Here is a 22,256-nt window from a genome sequence, read left to right on the forward strand (position 1 = left end):
TTTGCTTAAAACAAGGGGGAAAAATCCAATTGGGTAACAAAAACAAACTATTGATTATTATCTATACACATTTATTCAATTATTTTAATAAATTAAAAATTGTTTTATTTATTTGTTTTATGTTATTTTGTAAGGATATTCAATTATTTTACTGGAAAATAAGAAAAATATTATTAATTATTAGTGTTATTACAAATGATGATTATTATTGATATAATTTTTTGTTTTCATTATATATTTTTTAGAATTTTTTTTTTTGCAGTGTTCAGCAGTATAAATCTGTATAGTGAACAACAAGAGAGTGAAACGGATCACTGCGTCCCATTGATGTGCTGCTGTTTTCTGAATTACACTGTGATTCTGTGGACTGAATGTGTCTCTGTGTGCACTGCAGTGCTTTTGATCTCGCTAAAGCCTGGATTTAGTCTTGTTATCCCTCCATAACAAGAAAACCCAGCAACCGTAAAAGAGGTCTTTGCAGTGGACCTATTTTCTGACAGTCACACTGGGACATCCCTCACAGTCTCTCTGGTCTAGTTTCATATCAAAGCATGCGTTGATCAGTCATCTTGAACTCTGACTCTGTCTCGCACCCTACCTTAGTATTACAAGATGCTGCCCTTTCCTGCTAATCTCAAGCTACTGTAGCTTCTTTCGTGCTTGTTAAGGTTAGAGCTGGGATGCCAAAGAGCGAGTGTAATCAAGGTGCTATTTCTCCTGGCATTTCCGCTCTCCGACCTGCAGAAGATTGATATGGCTCTCAATAATTATGATCTAATCCTCCACTCCAAAAAAACACACTCCCTATTCGAGAACGGAAGGCGATTGAGTTCTTTAGGGCCCTGCAAAGCAAGCGGAAAGTGGCACAAAATGTTTTTTCCCCCCTCAGAACAGGATATGGGCGATACGGAGTACCTTTTCATCTGTATGTTGTTTTTATACTCATTTAAAGTGCCAGTGATGATTAATAGTCCACCAAACCACGAGCTTTGTCTTCTCAAGGAATGTTTTACTGCATCCAAGAGCTCAAACAATGGCGCTCCGCTACTGTTTGCAAAAGTGTTCCGACAAACTACTCCAAATAAAGCTATTCATGTTCCTGAGGGTCATATAACTGTCATGTAGAGAGGTGTTTTTGTAAGCTTGAGAGGGTTTAACACTTCTTTTAAAAGTCTCCTTTTAGGCCTAAGAGCTTGACAGCCGAACCTCATTGGAGTTTTAAGAGGCAGCCACACATCAAGCATAATTCAAGTTCACGATAAGACCCTCGGTGGATTCTTTATGACCCCACGAAAGGAACTTGTAATGAAGCCCAACTGGAGCGTTCACCTGTTAATGTTTAAACTGAACAAGTGAAGCAGCTGGTTTTAAAACCGCACTGAGCTAATGAAGGATGAAAGAATCTAAAGCACCTCAGAGGCCCCTCACTTTCTTCAAGTTGTTTTTGCTCTCTCTCTCTTTTACGGCCCAAAAAGTTACAGACCACAGCTCTTCCTCTCACTCAATCGTTTCATAAATTAGTAACTTTAGCTGCATTAAAAGGTGCTCAGCTCTGCTCTTTTGGTTAGCGCTGTGATACATTAAGGCTACTGAGGAATATCCCACATCAAAAGGGTCTGTGTATGTGTGTAAGTGAGCCCCCTCTTCTCCTGGGCCTCTGCAGCACAAAGACTGCAGTGACAACTGGGAAGACCTTGTTCTTGCATTACTCACGGATAGCGTGTATACGCAGGACCTGAGAGAGCTGGAGGTAATGCTAAATTAATGCACTTAAGCTAGCTGGATTGTCAGTGCCAATTGCACAGGCTTCAAAGGGGGCAGGAATGTTATGTTGCTTTTTCAAGAGACGGGCCAAAGGTATTTTGGGATTCACCTGTCTGCCATGGGTTTTAGGGATATTTTTGACCTGGACGAGAGGAAATGGTGTGTATTTGTTGAGGCTCTGCATGCTTCCTCTAAAATATTGATACAACACACTGAGACATTTCAACAGCTCTTACCCTCAGTGCCCAGTACCAATGCCCTCCAGCGTCTTTAGCGATGGATCCCAGGATGTAGCCCAGACCGCTGCGGAGAGAGAGCAAAACATGTCATTATATGCAAGCAAATATATCGTATTCCAGGAATAAACATCCACTCTCCGGTTGGTTTGCTGGGCATAGCTGGTATACGCCAGGGTTATTTTAGTTTTGAGCTTTAATAAAGTTTTTATTTCTGTTTTATTTTCAATTTGTATTTTCAGTTTACTTTGGTTTTGAATTTTAATGTAGTTGACGAGTGCCCTAAACCCCTCAAAACCAGCACACCAGACCAGTTGACCAACTTTTATACAGTTTTTAAAAGCTGTTTTGCCATGTGCCTGCCTCCTTCAATTCAAAAGACCAATTCTTCTTTTCCCGACTTGTCTTCCCCCAAAGCTGTGTCATGTACCCTAAAACTTTCACGCGCTGGGAAGGCTGGCTGAACTCAGCATGCATACTAATGCCGCTGATAATGGCTTTACACTGAACATCACCTCTGGCTATGTAAGAGAGTCAAGCACTTAGCATTACTTAGGGGCTTACAATGACAGATCTGCTCAGAGGGAAAGAGAAAGAGAGATGACTGGGGAGAGTCGCCAGCTTCCTGTCGCTTGGGTTTTTGGATGGATTTGGGGACTGTGGTGAAATACTAACATCAAACGTTCGGATGACCTAATTCTGAGAATCCCTGTCTGAAGTTGTAGGATACGGCTGCAGAGTGCATGTGTCTCATGAACTTTCCTTTAAGTCCTTCTAAGGCGAGACTGCCTGACAGAGAGTGATATAAGGAAAAGAGAAAGGCGGCCACTCAAGGTGGGATCATTTCAACTCTGTCGGTATCTGAGGAATCTGTGAGTCATATCTCTTCAGACGTAGACCAAACTCTCTCAGCTCTACATCCTGTTTACAGTCTGATAAAGTTCATAATTGTCCTGTTATGATCTCGGTGTGAATGAAGCACACGTGAAATATTCTCTCTGTATACTATGTGTATGCAGATTATCTGGTTTGAGACTGTCACTGGATGTTATTTGACTGAGTCATCGGGCATTGTATGAATTGTTTTCTCCTCTTGGTCATAGTCTGTGTAAAAAAAGTTGATTGGGTGTCTCGCTGTTTTTCTTTCCATCAGGTCTCCATTTCAGTTCCACAGTATTCCACCATATTCTCTGTCTGTCTCCATCCCATGTTTGTACACCTGTTACCAACCCTCTCAACTGCTGTGTATGTGAAAGGAAATGAAAAGAAAAGTTTTTGCTATTTTAAGGTTTTATAACAATGTTGTCACTAGTGCACTAGTGAAGGTGTGTGGAAGCCAAAGAAACAAGAGGTACAAACTGAATATATATTTTGTAGTATATTATCATGAATAAACCCAGATTAGAATTGATTTCAGAACATTGCTTTGCTTTCAAGTCTTTGTTTTAATGACAGCAGCACTCAAGCTGTGAACTCGCTATGGCCATAGTGTGACAAAAACACACACAGTATTGATTAATAACATACACTGCTGTTCAAAAGCTTGAGGTCAGATATTAGAATGATTTCTGAAGGATCATGTGACACTGAAGGCTAGAGTAATGGCTGCTGAAAATTCAGCTTTGTGTCACAGAAAAAACCCCACATTTTTAAACAATAGAAATAGAAAACAGTTCATTTAAATTGTAATAACATTTCACAATAATACTGTTTTTTTTTTTTTTTTGTAATTTGATCAAATAAATCCAGCCTTCCTGAACATAAGAAACTTCTTCCAAAGACATTAAAATACTCTTACCGACCCCAGAATTTTGAACAGTATTTTACATTTATTAAGGAATACTGTATACTAACAGAGTGTTTTGGAACAGCAGTCTCTAGTATTTGGGGGTTGTTCATTTTTTTATTGCACATCAGGCTCTGGCATAACTGCAGAGTTTGAATCCTTCTGTTTAAATTTGGAGTGTCCCTCCCAGCATTTATCCTCATACCCACTTCCTATGTTCCCAGACACTCGCGCCAGGCTGTCGCTCAGCAGGTAAACCACATTGTTTATCTTTGACTGCCCCTGGCATATCCGACTGATGGACCGACCTGACCCATCAAACAATAGCACCTTATCAGCGAATACATATGGCTCTCAACATGAGCCTTCAGTGTCCACTGGACCTCTTTCAATGTCAAGAACACCTCACTTAAACTTTATTAACGCTCTAAACTGAATTGTTTATTCATTGAATACGGCCACTTGTAACCTTATTGATGGCTTTGATTGGATGAGAGATTTTGGATATTCATTTCAAGCATTTGCGATGTGGTGCTACCATTTTTATATGTCTGTAAGTTTCTGTACACAAGTTGTCAGTATTACTCTGTGCAACTAAATTAGCAACTAAAATGTTTTTCCATGCCCATAAGAGGACTCAAATTTCCTGCTAAACATTTCTCTCATGGCTAAAGTCACTTCCTGGAAACAGTAACAACCGGACGGCAGATAAACATGGCTCTAGACAGGAAGTGAGGCGGCACACTGTAGCGCTATAGTCTTTCACCTCTTATTGTTCGTACTGTCGATCGCTTTGTTATGGCCAAACCCAGTTAGCCTGCAAATACCTCAACTCTCCTGGGCCAGCTATTTTTCCATCCCGTCCATTCCTCTAACTGCAGTCAATCTCTCATCGATACTATTACTAGCTCTCAGAACAGGTCTTTTGGCGACAGCTGCTGTGTTCAGATATTTATTTTCCTCAGTTCAGTGGGGGAACAGCCATGCGTTTAGTTTTTTTCTCCGACTGCATGTATAAAACATTTTTTTTATAAAAATCTAGCACTAACATTTAGTGTTGTTGTTTGTCTTCCCCATCAGATTAACAATGAAACTGCAAGATGTTGTATGTGAACGTAATGCACGTAAAAATGCTGCGCACGTACAATCATGAATTTTTTATCACCTTTCCTCTGTTTATTTTTCCCCTTTTCTCTCCAGTCTTTTTCCAGCTCAGTGAACAAAAGAAAATGCCACGGCCTGTGTTAAGTGAGCATAATAGGTGAGCTTAAAGTCTTTCACAGCAGCAGCAGATTTAGAATATCAGTGTCTATTTGGCCCGTCTGAGGCGGTGACCACACAAAACGCTGAGCTCAATTCTCCACAACTGACCTTTACTGAGTTGACAGATACTGGGTATCTGAGACTATGTATCATGGCTGGTTAAATAGCAATAAAATGACCAGGTCGGACATCAGATCATATTATATGACTTACAATGCAAAGTGCTATTGTAAAATCATCTCAAATGAATGTCTGCACACCTACAATTAAATTGCTTAAGCAAAATTAAATCGCCTGGACTCTGTCCTTTCCCTCCCTTGAAACCGTATCCCTGTGTGTTTAGTTTGCGAGCTCTGGTGGTATTACGGATTCTGCTTTATATTTCTGTCTGACCATTAGAGGCAAGCATGGAGACTTGAACATATGTGGAAAATGGATTTGTATGCTATTAGGAGTCAATATTTTATTTAAATATTTACACATCTGATATTATTATTATTATTATTAATATTTTTTTATTTAACATGGACATCACAGTTCCATTGGACTAACCATATGCACTTAAGTATTTTAGCACACATGCTAATTTTCAACACCAGTCCACAGAAGGCTTTTCAGAGAGCAAAAAAAAAAGCAATAACACTAACAATGCTAATAATAATAACAATGTTAACAATAAAAGTAATAAGAGTACTGATAAAGAAAAGTGAAAAAGATACAACAAAAAAGAGACAATACATTCAGAATTATGTACATGCATAAGCTGTAAAGCAAAGGCAACATAATCAGACAATATCACAATAGTAATTGAGTATGAAGGACTATTCATGTGAGCACTGTTGTTTGGTTTTTAACCATTGTTTAAGTCCTCTGTTAAAAGCATTACCATTGGTCTCTAGTTTTAAATTAGTAGGTAAAGCATTCCAGAGTTTTGGCCCCTTTGCCGAGAAAGCAGATTGGCCAAAAGAGGTCTTAAACTTTGGAACAAGACAGTTACCACTAATAGTGGCTTGTGTGTTTGCCCTTTGAGTGTTCTGACGCCTACTGACCAATTCAGAAAACTGGTGAAACATGATTCATGTCATTATTACAACTTATTCATGTTGTATTTCAAGGTTTATTTTAAACAAGTGATTTTATCACTGATTTGTCTGAAAATAAATGTCTATCATAGTAAATAGTTTAATAAGATAAGAACGGTTTCTCTCACCGCTCATCCGAACATCATTGTGGGTTTTTTCACTGCAGCTAAATGTAGCATTTATTCTAATAAGTTTTTTTTAGAGATCTCATAATTTGCTGTTTATTTATTGCTAAAAAAATGGCTTGTAAATATGACAAATGGGTCCTTTTACCCATTTTATTCTCGAAAATTAATAAATGTGCATTGGTTGTCAACCAGATAGTAAATACAGTGATATTGCTTATCATTAATATCTATTGATACTCACCTTCCTAGTGGGATGGCCAAGTAGAAGACAGAGAGCATCATGGTCCTTTTGTTGTTTGTGAACAGGTCTCCAATGATGGTTGGAGAGATGGATGAGTAGCTTGATTCTCCAATACCCACCAAGCATCTGGACAGCACTAACAACCAATAATACTGCAAAAGAAAAGGTCATATGATTAGAAAATGTAAGTCACCTTACAGATGTTACCTGCCTGAAAGAAATTAATAGTCTGTCCTGCATCCGAGGAATAACAGCTCATTGAGCCCTGAAACTTTTTCATAAATCTGTCGATTGACATTGAGAGTGTGTTCATGTTTGTGTGGCATTTTAGATGTTCAACATTTCTTATCAAACCTGAGCATGTGTTAATGGCAGAGTCCAACATTTCTAAAACAGTGGGAACATGTGGCTGTTGTCCTCTGACCTCTATCAGCGAGAAAGGAAGCCAGACTAAGAAACCACCCTTCCCTGAAATGACCTAGACTCATTGTATATATAGTTGTTCATGTGAAGACATTTAACCGTGGGTGTGTAATGGACATCCATACTGCTGAGGAGAATTTGGGTCACCCTGGCAGTCACCCAGCTGAGGAAGCTACTTATAGATTTCTCTGTTGCTTGTGCTCACAGTCCATTTCTTTTTACGTTGTGACCTCTTTTTCTCACTCTCCTTCATAATATCTCATTTTTAGAATGTCATTGGTGGTCTCAGTCTGGCAGCAGTGGGGAGTCCAGCCACACCCAACACTAATGGAGTGAGACAAAATGTAAGGAGCAAACATGGAAACCCTCTAGAGACACCAGGTCATCCCATTATAATGTGATGCACATACACAGCACACACATACCGATCTGTCATAGCAGACTTTAATGTGCGATATCTCCTGAGGGGGCTCACAAAGCTACCTGACCAGCCAGATGCTGTTGTGTCAGGCTTTTGTGTACTAACAAGCTTGCTGTAAATGATAATGAGATGTCTGTCTGTGCGTACATATAGCTACATAGTCCTTTCACCAAGGCTGCATTTATGATCACAGTCATATTGTGAAATATTCTTACAATTTTAATATAGTTTAAAATGTAATTTATTCCTGAGCTGAATTTTCAGCAGCTATTACTTCAGTCTTCAGTGTCACATGAACCTTCGGAAATCATTCTAATATGCTGATTTGAAGCTCAAGAAACAGTTCTCATTGTGTTTTTCAGGATTCTTTGATGCATAGAAAGTTCAAAAGAACGGTATTTATTTGAAATAGATTTTTGTAACAGTGTGTTGCAATTATTACTGGCTTCCGCATTTAGAATTCTCATTTGTAATTCACATTGGATAAACATGTCTGCTAAATGAATGAATTTACGTTTAATTCATCCCTTGCTTTCAAAAACAGAGGCTGCATTCCTCATGCCCTTCAGCAATTCAATGGTCACTTTTCATTACTGGGATTCCCTCACTCCCTCTCCTGCTTTTCATCCTTTATTCTTTTTCACCTGACAGTCTTTGGTGTGACAGCAGCTACACGACATACAGCCAAAAGAAAACAACTTGTTGTTGAATGTTACATAATTCTCAGCAGGGGAATTTCTTTAGTGTACGTGACAGGAATCAGCAAAGAGAGACTGCAGCAAGCTGGGTTATCCTCTGGCACTGAGAGGATTTCTCTATCCCTCCCTCTCCCTCTCACACTCTCTCTCTCTCTCTCGGCTCCTTTACTGCTTTTCATGACTCTGCTCAAAAATGACAAAAGCTATGTGCTAGTTGTTTATTGACAGAAGTGCTGTGAGGGAATAAGAGAATAGAGGGATGGCAAAGAGGGAGAGTGGATGACTGGTTGTTGTTGTTTTTTTACACATCCTTTCCTCCTTTCACCCCAACACACACACATGAAAAATGTATGCTTGGGCTGTCATTTGATGAACATACACACGTCTGTAGAATGGTTGAGGTGACACACACACACACACATTAATGTGTTATCCAATGTGAGAGGATTTATAGTGAGATGGAGGGGAGGGACTTGAAGCTGGTGGTCTATATTTATATATATTATACAATACATATTTAAAATGTGTACATACAATACAATAATTTATATTACAAAGTATTATAAATTATAAATATTATATATATTTCAAAATTAAATAAGAGCCATTTATCTATCAATGATTGTTTGCAAAAGTGGTACAACTGTTTAGTGAATTTTTCCCTGCTTTTTTTTTTCATTAATTTTTTTTTGTCTTGACACAATGGATATAGGTGTAATTGTATGTATTTAGGTATTACTTTCTTTGTAAGTATTCGATCAGATTTTTTTTTTCACACTTCAATTTATATTTGAGCTTGTGGTTGAAACCCCAAGGTTGAACAACAAAGTTGACACATCTGCCTCGTTGCCTTTGTTCCAGACCACAACCAATTCATGAGGCTGCAGTACTGTAGGACTGACTGTACATGTCTGGCTTCCATCATCCCTCAAAACCATATGCATAAACATGAGCTTTCAAATACCTTCTGCATGAATATGTGCATATCTAACTAAAAACCACCACTGACAGCCCCTGATGTTTTGTTTCCTTGTCATCCGACAAAAGCGACACAATGAGGTTAAATGTGGTCATGGGCATCAGACATCCTAAAGTCTCCCTTTCATTTGCCACTTTATATTCCTTGCTTCTGTTTTTAGGATCATGATTTTAATGTTTAACATTCAACATTCAATCTTGTTGCAGCAACACAGTGCAGTGAATTGACTGTCTCTTCCCAAAGCCCTGAAAAATCTAATTAAAAGAAGCCGAACATCGAGTTACGAGGGATTTTAGATGAGGAACAGATCCGCAAGAGGTTGTGAGGTCAGTTTAAGCCATACAGAGATTTAGTAGATATTTTCTTCTCAAAGCAGAGTGTATCAGTGCTGGACAGCCTATTATTTTCATCAGACTAATACTAGAGAACACTTTTACTTAATCTAGATTTCTCATCCCATAAGATGATTTCTTGGCGTAATAGTATTTCTCATCATTTCAATGTGTTCTTATGAAATAATACTCTCCTTTTGATCACTATGAATAATGTAATGCAGACCTTGCAGCAACATTGATGTAGTGTAAATGTGATGGTTGATGAGGAATCTCTGCGTAAATATGAGATGATCTGCAGTTTCTCTTGGTGGAGAACGTTATATAACAGTTCACCACCGTGGGTCGGATGATTGACAGATAAAGGGATATCTGCAGTCTCTGCACTCATGTATGCATATGTGCATGTGTGTGTGGTCTTGGAGGATCATGTGACTTTGATGCAGAGTGGCTTGTCCTGTCAGTATCGACTCAGCATTGCAGATCGAGGGGATTAGCGCATTTATACCCCCCCTCCCCCCTGGCACTTGGTTGCCATGTTCCGCACATAAAAACATGCTATGTCACAAGATATCTCTAAAATCAGTTATCGTAGCCACAAGGAACATTCCTCCCTTGTAATTTTGCACTCTTCCTCTCATTAGCATGGCCTTTTAATTAGCTGCCACTCTTTATCTCTGTAGCAATGACCTCCCTGGAGATTGGCCCCACACGCACACATACAATTTGATTGAGATGGTCTGTGAGGGAATCTAGACAAGCATCAGTGTAATTTTCATGTTTTTTTTTTTGCCTGCCTTACTCAGTTTGGCTTTTATGTTGTCTTACTTCCTCTCAGCGTAGGTTTATTGACTCGTGAATCGTCCTGTTCAAGCTAATTTGATAAGAAGCAGTTTAAATACTGCCTGTATGTCAAACAACTTTTCTGTTCTTATGTTATTATCTGTAACTATAGTTATGATGAATAAAGTAAATATCATAAATTCCATTTATACTGTCCATGATATTACAAAGATAATATTTTGTTTAAAAATTAATTTATTGGCATTGATGTTGTCACTTTATAGGTTAACATGTCAGGAAAATTAATAATTCAAAATAATGACTAATTTATTTGTAAAATGTATTTGTAAAGCATTTATTAATGATTAATAGCCAAAGTGTACATGACCAAAAAAATAAAAATCACAATTATGTACAGAGCATTGTTAACTGCAGTAGGGAGCTAGGCATTGGTTTTTGTGAATAAGGCATTTAAGTAGGGCTGGGCGGTATGACCCAGTATATATCGTTACCGTGAAATAAAGTGTCTATCGTTAGAGATTTTGCTATATTGTGTATTCCGTGGTATGCAAATATATCTGCGCAACATAGTACTGCTTAAACGTTATACACCTTTTGAGTGCTAAGGAAACATGCATGAATGAGAAAATAAAGTTATTAAGTGCAATAAGCAGTGAAAAAGAACTCACACAACCGAAGCGTGCGCACTGAAAGCCCCTTTCTCGACAGCATGCGATCGCGAAAACGGATCTCTTTCGTGTTTTATTGTGCTTGAATGGTCAAATACGCACACTGTAATGTCATAATGCCCGTCGTGTGGAGTATTCAAGTAAACACAGTCGATTATATGTTAAATACATGGAAAACAGTTGGGTGAAAACCGCATGCGTTTCAGTATATTGGATCTGTGCAGTCGGTCTTAAAGGGACAGCAGCCTTATTTACCTGCTGCTGTCTGTCATTATTAATGTTAATAATGTTTGATTGAACAGTGAAGACTATGCAGTGTTTTATTTATACACTTTATTCAATTTCTGTAATATTTCTTACTACATGTTAAATAAACCTAGCCTACTGTAGCTGAATAAATGAAAAGTTTGTTTCATATTTATTTGGTCTGTTGTGCTTGTAATTTGCTTCTTTTTCTTAATTTGAATAACAAAAATAAAATAAAAATAGCTATATCGAGGTACATATCGTTATCGTGAAATAAAATTTCTCATACTGTACAATAAGATTTTGGTCATATTGCCCACCCTACATTTCAGTCTATTGTTATGGGCCTAATTTGCTTAGAAAGGGGTGTGTTTGACTTTTGATTAATTTAAATATTCACAGTGTAGCTTGGTTCAAATTGATTGTTGTCAGTTTTAAATGGCAACAAATGCTTTTTTGATTTGTAATTTTAGTGGCTTTTGTGACTCTTAATGACGTGAGTGAGTGAGGCCTGGATAAAACAGAGATTAAGATATAGAAAGAAGACAAAGAAGATGACGAACAGCAGTAGAGCTGTAACAAGAGGTCTTCTGAGACAGGCCTAGTGTTATGCTAAGTTAGCATGTAATTTAATCATTTCATCTCAGCAAAGGGGGGAAGCAAACGGCGAGAGAGAGAGACATCTAAATAATAAAGTACACTGAGTTTTTTATTATATGTAAAATGGGTCCTGCTATGCTAAATGACTCAAGTCTAGTTTCAAAGTGCTCTCAAATGAGCCAGAAACTGAATGAGTTTAAGAGATGCTACTGCTGGGCTGGGTTGCTGTTCTGCTTCTAAAAATACACAACTAGCACTGCAAGAACCAACCTAAACCTTTCTGAGCAAAAACAAACTACATTTATATTTTAAAAAATTATCCTAATGTGATAGTCATGATGACACGATTGCTTTAAGAGGTTCTGAGCAAGGTTTAGGCTGCTACTTGTAAAGGGGAAAGAGAGTATGGCACTTACATCTTTGGTAATAAAGGAGCTTAGCAGCGTCACAAAGGACCAGAAGAAGATTCCACAGCTCAGAATGATCTTTCTGTTGAAGCGGTCCCCAAGGTAACCAAAAATGGGTGCGGCCACCATGAAACTGCAGATGAAGACTGGAAAGAAAAACAGAAACAGACACATTTAACTATCATTTTCACATTTATCTCATACTTGGTCGCATTTCTGTGTAGTCAGGATCCAAATGACATTGTCAGTTCTTTAAAAAAAAGTCCACTCTTGCAGATGGAAGATAAAAAGCTGATACATGTCTCCATGCCAACTTGTGAATCCATATCCTTATTCTTTAGAATGAGGAGGAAGCTTTAAGATTCCCTTTCTGTTTCCCTAAATCACTTCCTACCCACAGTCCCCTTATGTATGACTGCCCATTAACCACTGGACAGACAAAAGCTAACCTCTCTCTCTCTCTCTCTCTCTCTCTCTATATATATATATATAATTTCTTTGTTTTATAGTTTAATTTGATTCATATTTTGATAATTTCTATATATTAATTTTTTTATTTACTTTATTCCATTTTTTTATTGTTTTTATTCAATTTTTGGAATATTTCTGTTTTATAGTTTTATTCCATTTTTCGACTATTTCTATATTTCTACATTTTTTATTTATTCCATTTTTTTTACCGTTTATATTTTTTGTTTAATTTCAGTTGTTCCATTTTTCCCCCACTGCGTCTATGTTTCTATGTTCAGATATCTGAATGATGCACTCCAATAAGGTCCTGAATTTCTGTGGTGTGCCCAGAGATTCTACTCTGTGGTATTATACACTATATATATATATATATATATACATACTGCACACCTGCATACTTATAGAAAGTACTTTATTAACAGTTGAAAATTGCCATCTTCAGTTGCAGTAATGTAAATAATTCCTGTAAAAATGCCCAGATACCATAATAAGGTTGTAAGATTCTTAATCCTGCAGTTGCTGACGTGACAACTCCAGTTGGGTTTGAAGGAAGTTACATCTGAAATGCTTTAGTAATGAGTTTGCATAAATGGCACAATGCACTAATGCTTATATGGAGACTTCAGAGATTTTTTGCCATCTGCACAAACATTGAAGTGGTTTTGTTTGTGTTATGCAGCATGAGGATGTGTTAGCAAGCTTACAGAGAAAGAGAAATGCAGTGTAGTCTAGCGGTTGTAAAACACACACACACACACACACACGTTGGTATAGGTGGTTTATGTGGACTCTCCATAGGCATAATGCTTTTTTATACTGTTCAAACTGTATTTTCTATCACCCTACCCCGATCTTACACCTAAACCTACCCCTCACAGAAAAAACAAACAAAAAAATATTATGTTTTTTGAATAACGGGGACACAGGTAGTGTCCTCATAAACCACCTTCACATTGTAATGCCTATAGTATGTCAGACCCACGCCATTATACAAATTTCTGTCCTCATAAACCACCCAAACCGGTGCACACACACATATATACTGTATATTACAGTGCCATGATATATAATAATTAATTTACATCCTCCTTTGTGCTGTGTTGCATTTGAGAGACCTTGATAACATGCCAAGTGTGAAGCTAAAAAGTCTGTCCTGAAGTTTCAGCCTTCTTCCACCTTTGATCAATGGCTATGTTTAGATATTTAATAACTCCCAATTTTTGCGGAAATCTGAATTTGCTGAAGCCACCAGAAACATTGCCCTGTGTTATCCTTGGCTACTTGTTCAAGCCAAACCTGACCCGACTTGAGTATATCCACTCTAGAAACAGGCACGGAGCCCACACCGAGCCTGCTGGGAAATCAGCACTCTCTCCACATACTCGAATCTGTACAAATTACAGCAGCTCTATGCTACATAATCTGCTATTTTATTCCCGAGTTCTCTCACTTAGTGATCGTAATTAGGCTGCCTTTGAAAATAGTTCCAGAATGCTCAATGTTGAGTAAACGCAAAGTAAAAGTGAGTTAAAGGAGTAGTTCACTTCCAGGCAGGTCTGATTTGATAAAGAGGATGCTGTAAGATGAGATGATAGCGAAACGGGTGCTCTGTTGTCCAACAGTGTCTCAAAACTGAAGACACGGGAGGATCAAAGCATCACTTTGTTGTTTAATGACAAGCAAAAAGTCTCATAATGAAACTTTGCATGTCATTTCTCTGTCACTAAGTGCAACACATCAACATAGTCATCTTATATCAACTACTTGAATTGTTGCTACCACACACTGTGTATAAGAGCGGGGGTTTTCAAACATTTATTTTTTCGCCTACATACAATACCATTCAAAGGTTTGGGCCAGTAAGATTTTTTTTTATATTGTGAAATTGAAATAAAGTTTTCTATTTGAATATATTTTAAAATGTAACTTGATGGCAAAATTGTGGCGGCAGCAGTCATTACTCCAGTCTTCAGTGTCACATGATCCTTCACAAATCATTCTAATATGTGACCCTGGACCACAAAACCTTAAGTCGCTGGGGCTATTTTAGCAATAGCCAAAAATACATTGTATGGGTCAAAATTATAAATTTTTCTTTTATGCCTAAAATCATTAGGATATTAAGTAAAGATCATGTTCCATGAAGATATTTTGTAAATTTCCTACCGTAAATATCAAAGCTTAAGTTTTGATTAGTAATATGCATTGCTAAGAACTTCATTTGGACAACTTTAATGGTGATTTTTCTCAGATTCCAGATTTTTAAATAGTTATATCTCAGCCAAATATTGTCCTATCCTAACAAGCCATACATCAATAGAAAGCTTATTTATTCAGATGTATAAATCTTCAAAAGTGACCCTTATGACTGGTTTTGTGGTCCAAGGTCACATATGTTGATTTGCTGCTTAAGAAACATTTTTTATTATCATCATGGCTGAAAACACTTGTGCTGTTTGATATTTTTGTGTAAACTGTAGAATACATTTTTCAGGATTAACATATTTATCTGAACACATTTAAACTATTTCATGAGTTTTATTATAAATGGCTATTACTTTACTAAAGTAAAAAGAAAGAAAGAAAGTAGATGAAAGAATGAAAGAAAGAAGCACACATTGAAATGAATGTCTATAATGTGCATTTAATCAGAGGGTGAATTTTCATAGATGATACAGAATGAAGAGGCTGAATCCCACAGGCTATGATCCATCTGAGCACAGCTAAACTAAAGCAATCAACACCTCTCCCTCTTTCTGAGATGTTGATCTCCTCCCATTCCCCTGAGCCGTCTAAGCCACGTTCTCTGTTAATGACCTGACATCTTGTCTGTGTTCATCACATCATATAGCACTGCACATCAATTACACCTGTGTCTATATGTGTGACTGTGAGACTGAGAGAGACAGAGACACACAGTATCCAGAGAGAGTGAACATATGGACCGGCACCAAACACACAACATGTGTTCAAGTGAACGACTCCTGAAATATTCATGCCTCAGCTTTCCCTGGTGAAGCCTTCGCTCTGAATTAGCATGTTAGACAGATCAGGATGTCCCTTCTTGATAGGGTGACTTTCACGTTAAGGACAGATTCCTGACAGAGGGACAAAGACTAGACATTTACATTTAGCCATCTGATGCCGATTCAGAGCCATTTACAAATGAGAAACAAAGTAGGCAAGCTAATAGAGCAAGTACACACTTTAAGCTTTTCTCCTGCATGCTTTATCAGAAAAAAAGGGCTGCGTGGTCTGCACTACTGTTCCAGCCACAAATAAAGCAAACATTATCTTCATTCTGAAACATTAAAGCTCTTATGCAGGTCAATAGAATGCTTAATTTTGATCCTCACAGTTTAGCAGCAAATATTTTTTCTTTACTGACCAATGAACTGTATACTGTATTGACCATTATTCCTATCACCCGCTTGCCTTCATAACATTTTTTTAAGAATTACTATCATTCATTTTTAGCATTTATTAATTTCTATGTAATTTATTTACTTCACCAAAATAATTGAATTACAATTAAATTATTTGTGTCAAAGAGGTCATAGGATGCTACATGCACTTTTACAAGTAGTTTGAACTGAAATGTGTGTTGGTAGTGTGTACACAACCACCCTATAATGATAAAAATCCACCCAGTGTTTTTTTTTTAAATCTGGTTAAATGTTTTCTCCTTTCTCAAATCGAGCCGATCTCAGATGCCTGTCTGTGTGACGTCACACAGACAGGCCCCTCCCACGATAGTTTGATTGACAGTAGCATTTCAGCACAGACTGGACTGGTGCCTTTTACCTCAGACCCACCCTGCGTGAGCTGTCATCAGCCCGCCATTGTTTCACCGCTGGAGCAGATATAGACAAGAATGACTCCTAAGCGATTGAGGTGTTCTGTTGTTGGATGTAATAATGAACACAGCAGTCATCATTTACGCCCGACATCTCAGCCGCTGAAGACGCAGTGGATTACATCTGTTTCTGAAGGGAATGCGCCCCCGATCTACATAAATGCGTCTATGTAAAATGTTTTGTAATGATTCTTTGCAAATCGCCTTTCCTAATAATGTGCTAATTAGCAAGTTTCACGATGAATGCGGCTAAAGTAAACAGTACCTCTGAGAGCAGCTCGGAAGAGAGGGGCGGGGTCAGCAGACCTCATTAACATTTAAAGGAAAATGTTACAAAAACGGCTTGATCTGAAAAGAGCCGTTTTTGACAGGGTAAAAAAGGTGTTTTTTACACTACCATTGAGAAATTTTAACCAAACTATGTTACAGACTTTTCATTAAGACCCTAAAGAATCATATCAACTTGTGGAAAATGGGCATCCTATGAAAAATGGCTTGGTGCGTTGTTTGACTGAAGAGGTTTTCTCTGTAGTTTGCTCTCTACATGTTGCTCCGACCTGAAGTTATTCCCCTGAAGCTCTTGAACATACCTCCTCATGATGGTATTTCTGAGATGGCTTGAGGCATGTCACACACCTCACCTGTCCTTCCAGGTGACTACTGTGGGAACTTTCTGACTTAAAGCAAGCACACTGCTTTATGTGACCTCCAATGGTGTTTTTCTGAGGGGATTTATTAAGAAAACATGAGCAACTGTGTAATGTGATTCAAGCGACTGATTCACCGCCTTTAAATGTCATTCTGGGTTCCCTCTTGTTTAGAGTGCAATGTTCCTTCTATTTAAAATTCATGCTGTCTTGAAACTGTCAGAAAAGCTCCCAGATAGATGAGTGTACGCACTCACACTCCTCTGTTATCCTCCTAATATTTTTCCTTGAGGGATGAAAGATGATATAATGATGGATTACATCCCGTCACAGTTCTGACAGAGAATGACAAACACTGCACCTTCACCCCTTCCTTATTTGCTTTCTTTAACCCGCCTGTCAGAGTGTGGTGACCCTTTATATTTGGTCTTTGTCATGCAGGAGCCCACTAGTTCTTCAATTTTATATTCCACTGCTATAGTTAGCCTCACGACAGGTTTGCTGTTTTCCATGCTGTGTTTTTAGCAAAAGGAAAGAAAGAGACTAATTGCACTGGCTTAATATATACAGTAGGTTATTTGTGTATACCCTACCCAGACTTATCATGTGAGACACACACTATACTAATAGTAGACACAGAAGATAGAGGTGAATATTGCATGTATAATGTTGCCTATAGAATGGTCTGGTGAAAAAAATGCTTCTAAAATGATCAATCATTTTAGGATCGGCTAATACAGTCATTTAGATTAGTTCACATTATCTGAAATGACTCTTACTGTTACCCTATATGATTTTATAGGATCAAACCATATTCAACTGTACATCAGTGTTTCCTGCATTGCTCTTCCGATTCATGAACTAATGAGTCGGTTCTTTTTAGTGATTCAAAACATATGGCATGAACAGTGTAGCCCAGTTCATGAACAAATTACTCATTGGAGCCTATTCTTTTAATGAATTGTTCTAAAAAGGCAAGTTTCTGGAGTTGGATTGAATCAATCTGACAGATCTTTCACTGAACTGAATCAAACAGAGAAGTTACTGAATCAGAATTTGACTCACTTACTGAACTGCAAGTTATCATCATTTTGTGGGTATTATTAACTATAAGCAGGGCTAAGCATTAGCCAAGCAGGGCTAAGCCTGGTCAGTACCTGGATGGGAGACCTCCTGGGAAATCTAGGTTGCTGCTGGAAGAGGTGTTAGTGAGGCCAGCAGGGGGTGCTCACCCTGTGGTCTGTGTGGGTCCTAACGCCCCAGTATAGTGACGGGGACACTATACTGTCAACAGGCACCGTCCTTTGGATGAGACGTTAAACCGAGGTCCTGACTCTCTGTGGTCATTAAAAATCCCAGGATGTCTTTCGAAAGTAGAGTAGAGGTGTGACCTCGGCATCCTGGCCAAATTTCCCATTGGCCTCTGATCATCATGGCCTCCTAACAATCTCCATATGTACTGATTGGCTTCATCACTCAGTCTCCTCTCCACCAATAAGCTGGTGTGTGGTGGGCGTTCTGGCGCACTATGGCTGCCGTCGCATCATCCAGGTGGATGCTGCACACTGGTGGTGGATGAGGAGATACCCCCTGACAATGTAAAGCGCTTTGAGTGCCTAGAAAAGCGCTATATAAATGTAATGAATTATTATTATTATTATTATTATTATTATTGTAATAAATGAAGGAAAGTTTGTTTTCTCTAAAGAACTACTTTTAGGCAGCAAGGGCACATTAAATTGATCAAAAGTGACAGTTCAGGCTTTTAAAATCCATTGCAAATAAATACTGTTCTTTTGAAATTTCAATTGATAAAACAATCCTGAAATTCAGCTTTGACATCACAGGAATAAATTACATTTTTGAAATATATTAAAATAGAAAACAGTTATTTTGTAATAATATTTCACAGTATTACTGTATTTCTGATCAACCAAATGCAGCCTTATTGAGCATTAGAGACTTTCATCAAAAACTTCAAACTGTGTATATTAATTAAATGTGTATTTATTTTAAGGAAACACTGCTCAACGAGAAAAAAAAACATTTAAAAAAGCATTAAATAATTAAATAAATGCGCTTCTTGTGGTACAGTAAGGTGGAATTTCTGAAGAAACTGTTTGCTCTTCCTGTATCTTCATGACACTCTCAGTGCATTCTACATACTTCATGATTTAGTATCAACCCTGTTTAAGTCTAATTGTTAGCAACATACCAAACCTCTGATCTAAAAGCAAATTCTTTTGAATGTTCACTGACTAAAGGAACAACAGTGCCTGAGATGCCACACACCTGAAACATCTCAGTTTCGAATTCGCAGCTGATGCTTGACAACAGGACTCTGTAATGAAATAGCAGAGATGCCAGTTTGCATTCCGCTACCTGTGAATCGCTGTAAACGGAAGAAACCAAACCACTTCTCCTTCTGAAAATTACAGCCCGATGCATATTATATAGTGCAAATATCCGCTTTAAATCACATCACAGAAAAACAACAGGTATGGTAGAGGGGCCGAGAGTCGTTGTTGTGTTTGAAACATTATGCTAGTAATAGGCTCATTAGGTAATTTTACACTTCTAGACAACACATATTCTGGCTGTGTCAAAATGAATGAAGCATCTAGAGCTCCTACTCGGCTTTCCCCAGACAGCCAATGGCGATTTGAGCCAGTGTGGGCGAGTGTGAATTTGCGGGTAGAAGTGGGTCATGTGTGGTGGGCTATAGCTGTGGATGACTAAACTAATGGCATCACCCTGCATTTAATTGCTTGGATATCTTTCATTCGCAGCGTTCAAAAAAACGCCTCAACTTCGTGACTCAGCCTTCAATCGCAGTCGAAGTAGGAGTGAGTGATGTAATAAGTGTAGCAGTAGCCTCAGAAAATAATGAGACACCTAGAATCAAGACATACACCTTTTAAATCAATATCAATCAATGGTCATTTTCAGGTCCTTTTAATTTAACAGATCATATTGAATCTTATTCATTTAATTATGCGTTTGAGTGTCTGTGTGGGCTTCCTTTGATCAAAGACCAAAGCTTTATTAGAGACATGTTACTATGACAACAGAGGACTATACCTGTACTGCACTATGCAGTTTGTGACTCAGTCTACAAGAATTAGCATCACTTTAAGCAGCATTGTCCCGCCGTCAAGGAGAAACACGCTCGGCCATGAAGCCTTCACATGTGTGACCGTAATGATTTCTGTTCTGCTCTAATCATTTCTTTTGGACTGCAGTCAGACTGGGTGTTTGGTCACAGAAAAATCGTGACTAGATAGTCCGGCAAAAAGGACACGCACAGAAACACATCACCTCAGGGTGGAATCAACACAAATTCCACTCCACTGCTGAATGCACAGAAAGGGTTTTGACTTTCTGAGAGCAAAGCAGTCAGGGCCACTAGTTCATTTAGAAAGTGCTATAAATCCTTTTGCATGCAAATTGCTGGTATTGAGATGGAAAGTGTTATAGAACAGGTTAATAAGGGGAAGGCTGAGCTCAGACCTCATAATTCACTGGAAAGTGCCAGGGACACCTCTGATTAAAAAGGCATTTGTGTCATGAATGCTGCATTACTTGAAGAGTGTATAATGTGAAATTGCATCTATAGAGACAAAGCAATAGGATCCTGATTATTTACTGAAAAACTGAACTAAATTAGTTTGTAAGAGAAATTATGCTATGGACAAGACAGAATAACACTTTATTTTTAAGGACCAGTTCTCACTATTAACTAGCTGCTTGTTAGCATGCATATTACTAGCATACTAGCTGTTTATTAGTTCTTATAAATCACATATAAATGCCTTATTCTGCATGGCCATATTTTAGATCCCTTAATCCACCCCATACCTAAATTTAACAACTACCTTACTATTAATAAGCAGCTAATTAGAAGTTTATGGAGGGAAAACTCTTGATTAATAGTTAATATGTGTTCCCTATTTTAAAGTGTTACCGAAATGTCTTATGAGCAGTTTTATCTCTTTTTGTGTTATCTGATCTGTAAAAAGATTGAGATAAAATGTTTTCTGTTTATTGCTAAAAAAAAATATCTTTCTATCTTGGTTTCCTGTAAAAATATCTAATCATACTTCAAACAAAACAGATTTTCAGGGGGTAACTTGAAGTTATGTTTTCCATATATATATATATATATGAATAATTCTAAAGATTTGTGCCAAAAATTTGTAAAAAAAAAAAAATTCTTGTGTAATTTTTGCTTCTGAAGTAAATGTATAGTATATTGTATTAAGAAGGTTTAGATATTTTTAATGGAAAACAAAAATTTAAATAATGTGGGGTTTTTTGCAATGTAGTCACAATTTTCAGAGATTCTGAGAGAGTAAAATGCATGTCAAACACACAGTTGTTCATGTGTGTTATATCAGTGTGTCTTTGTGTGAGTGTAGGCCTATTTGGTTTTGTATGTAAGATACTAAACTCTTTAGTTGACAGTCAAGTCCATTATCTGACCTTGGAGGACACGCTCTTTCTGTTCTCCTACTGTTCTTCTGTAAGGAATCTCTTCACTGAGCCAGTGGAGTGTGTTCATCATACTAAATCATCATACTTCTCTTATCGGCTCTCTCCAGCTTTGCAAATGTTTTCATAACTTCTTGATCACATAATCTTATAGCCAGGCGTTTAGGGTAATCTAATAGACAGACCTTGGCCTTTAATGTAATGTTCAACCAATATAAATAGATAGTGAGAAAAGAGCCTAGCTGTTAAGTACAGCAGTCTTTGGGGTGTTTATAGTGACACTTCACCTGAGATGGTTACAATATGTAGAACTTTCTTTTTTTTCTCCTTTTTTTATTTTATTTGGGGCTATGTCACACCACCATTCCTTCTCATTCAGTTTCAGACTAAATTATTTGTGTCATGATGACAAGTGCAGTATGTCGTGCTTTGATATGTGAAGATGATCTTTCACTTGCCAAGAGACATTAGTGACATTCTTTCTTGATTTGATTGAATTGCTGATGTGTTAACCGATGCCAGGTAATGGTTATGGGAATATCAATGTAAAATATTTTAGATGAAAAACAAGTCCTTAGACGGTTAAGAGGCTGTGTGCTGGTAAAGAAGGAACTCAAAGATTATCTAAGAGAGTGTAGACAAGGAGTGTGCATTCTCTCTACCATTGAACTAGAGCAGGGATCCTCAAATCTGGCCCACGAGATCCACTTTCC

General features: G+C 37.8%; 1 protein-coding gene across 2 annotated transcripts in view; it reads right to left on the minus strand.

The window, feature by feature from the left end:
* LOC107587355 (protein spinster homolog 2-like) overlaps positions 1-22,256 on the minus strand; it is a 76,399-nt gene that overhangs the window by 19,439 nt on the left and 34,704 nt on the right. For both annotated transcript variants that reach the window (XM_016275114.1, XM_016275113.1), the window contains exons 3-5: positions 12,088-12,224; positions 6,501-6,652; positions 2,001-2,067 (exon numbers count right to left, since the gene is read on the minus strand). In XM_016275114.1, coding sequence (XP_016130600.1) covers positions 2,001-2,067; positions 6,501-6,652; positions 12,088-12,224 — 356 coding nt within the window. The remainder of the gene's footprint in view (positions 1-2,000; positions 2,068-6,500; positions 6,653-12,087; positions 12,225-22,256) is intronic.

This window comes from Sinocyclocheilus grahami, unplaced genomic scaffold, assembly GCF_001515645.1.
Source record: "Sinocyclocheilus grahami isolate Dianchi unplaced genomic scaffold, SAMN03320097.WGS_v1.1 scaffold92.1, whole genome shotgun sequence".
Taxonomy (NCBI): Eukaryota; Metazoa; Chordata; class Actinopteri; order Cypriniformes; family Cyprinidae; genus Sinocyclocheilus; species Sinocyclocheilus grahami.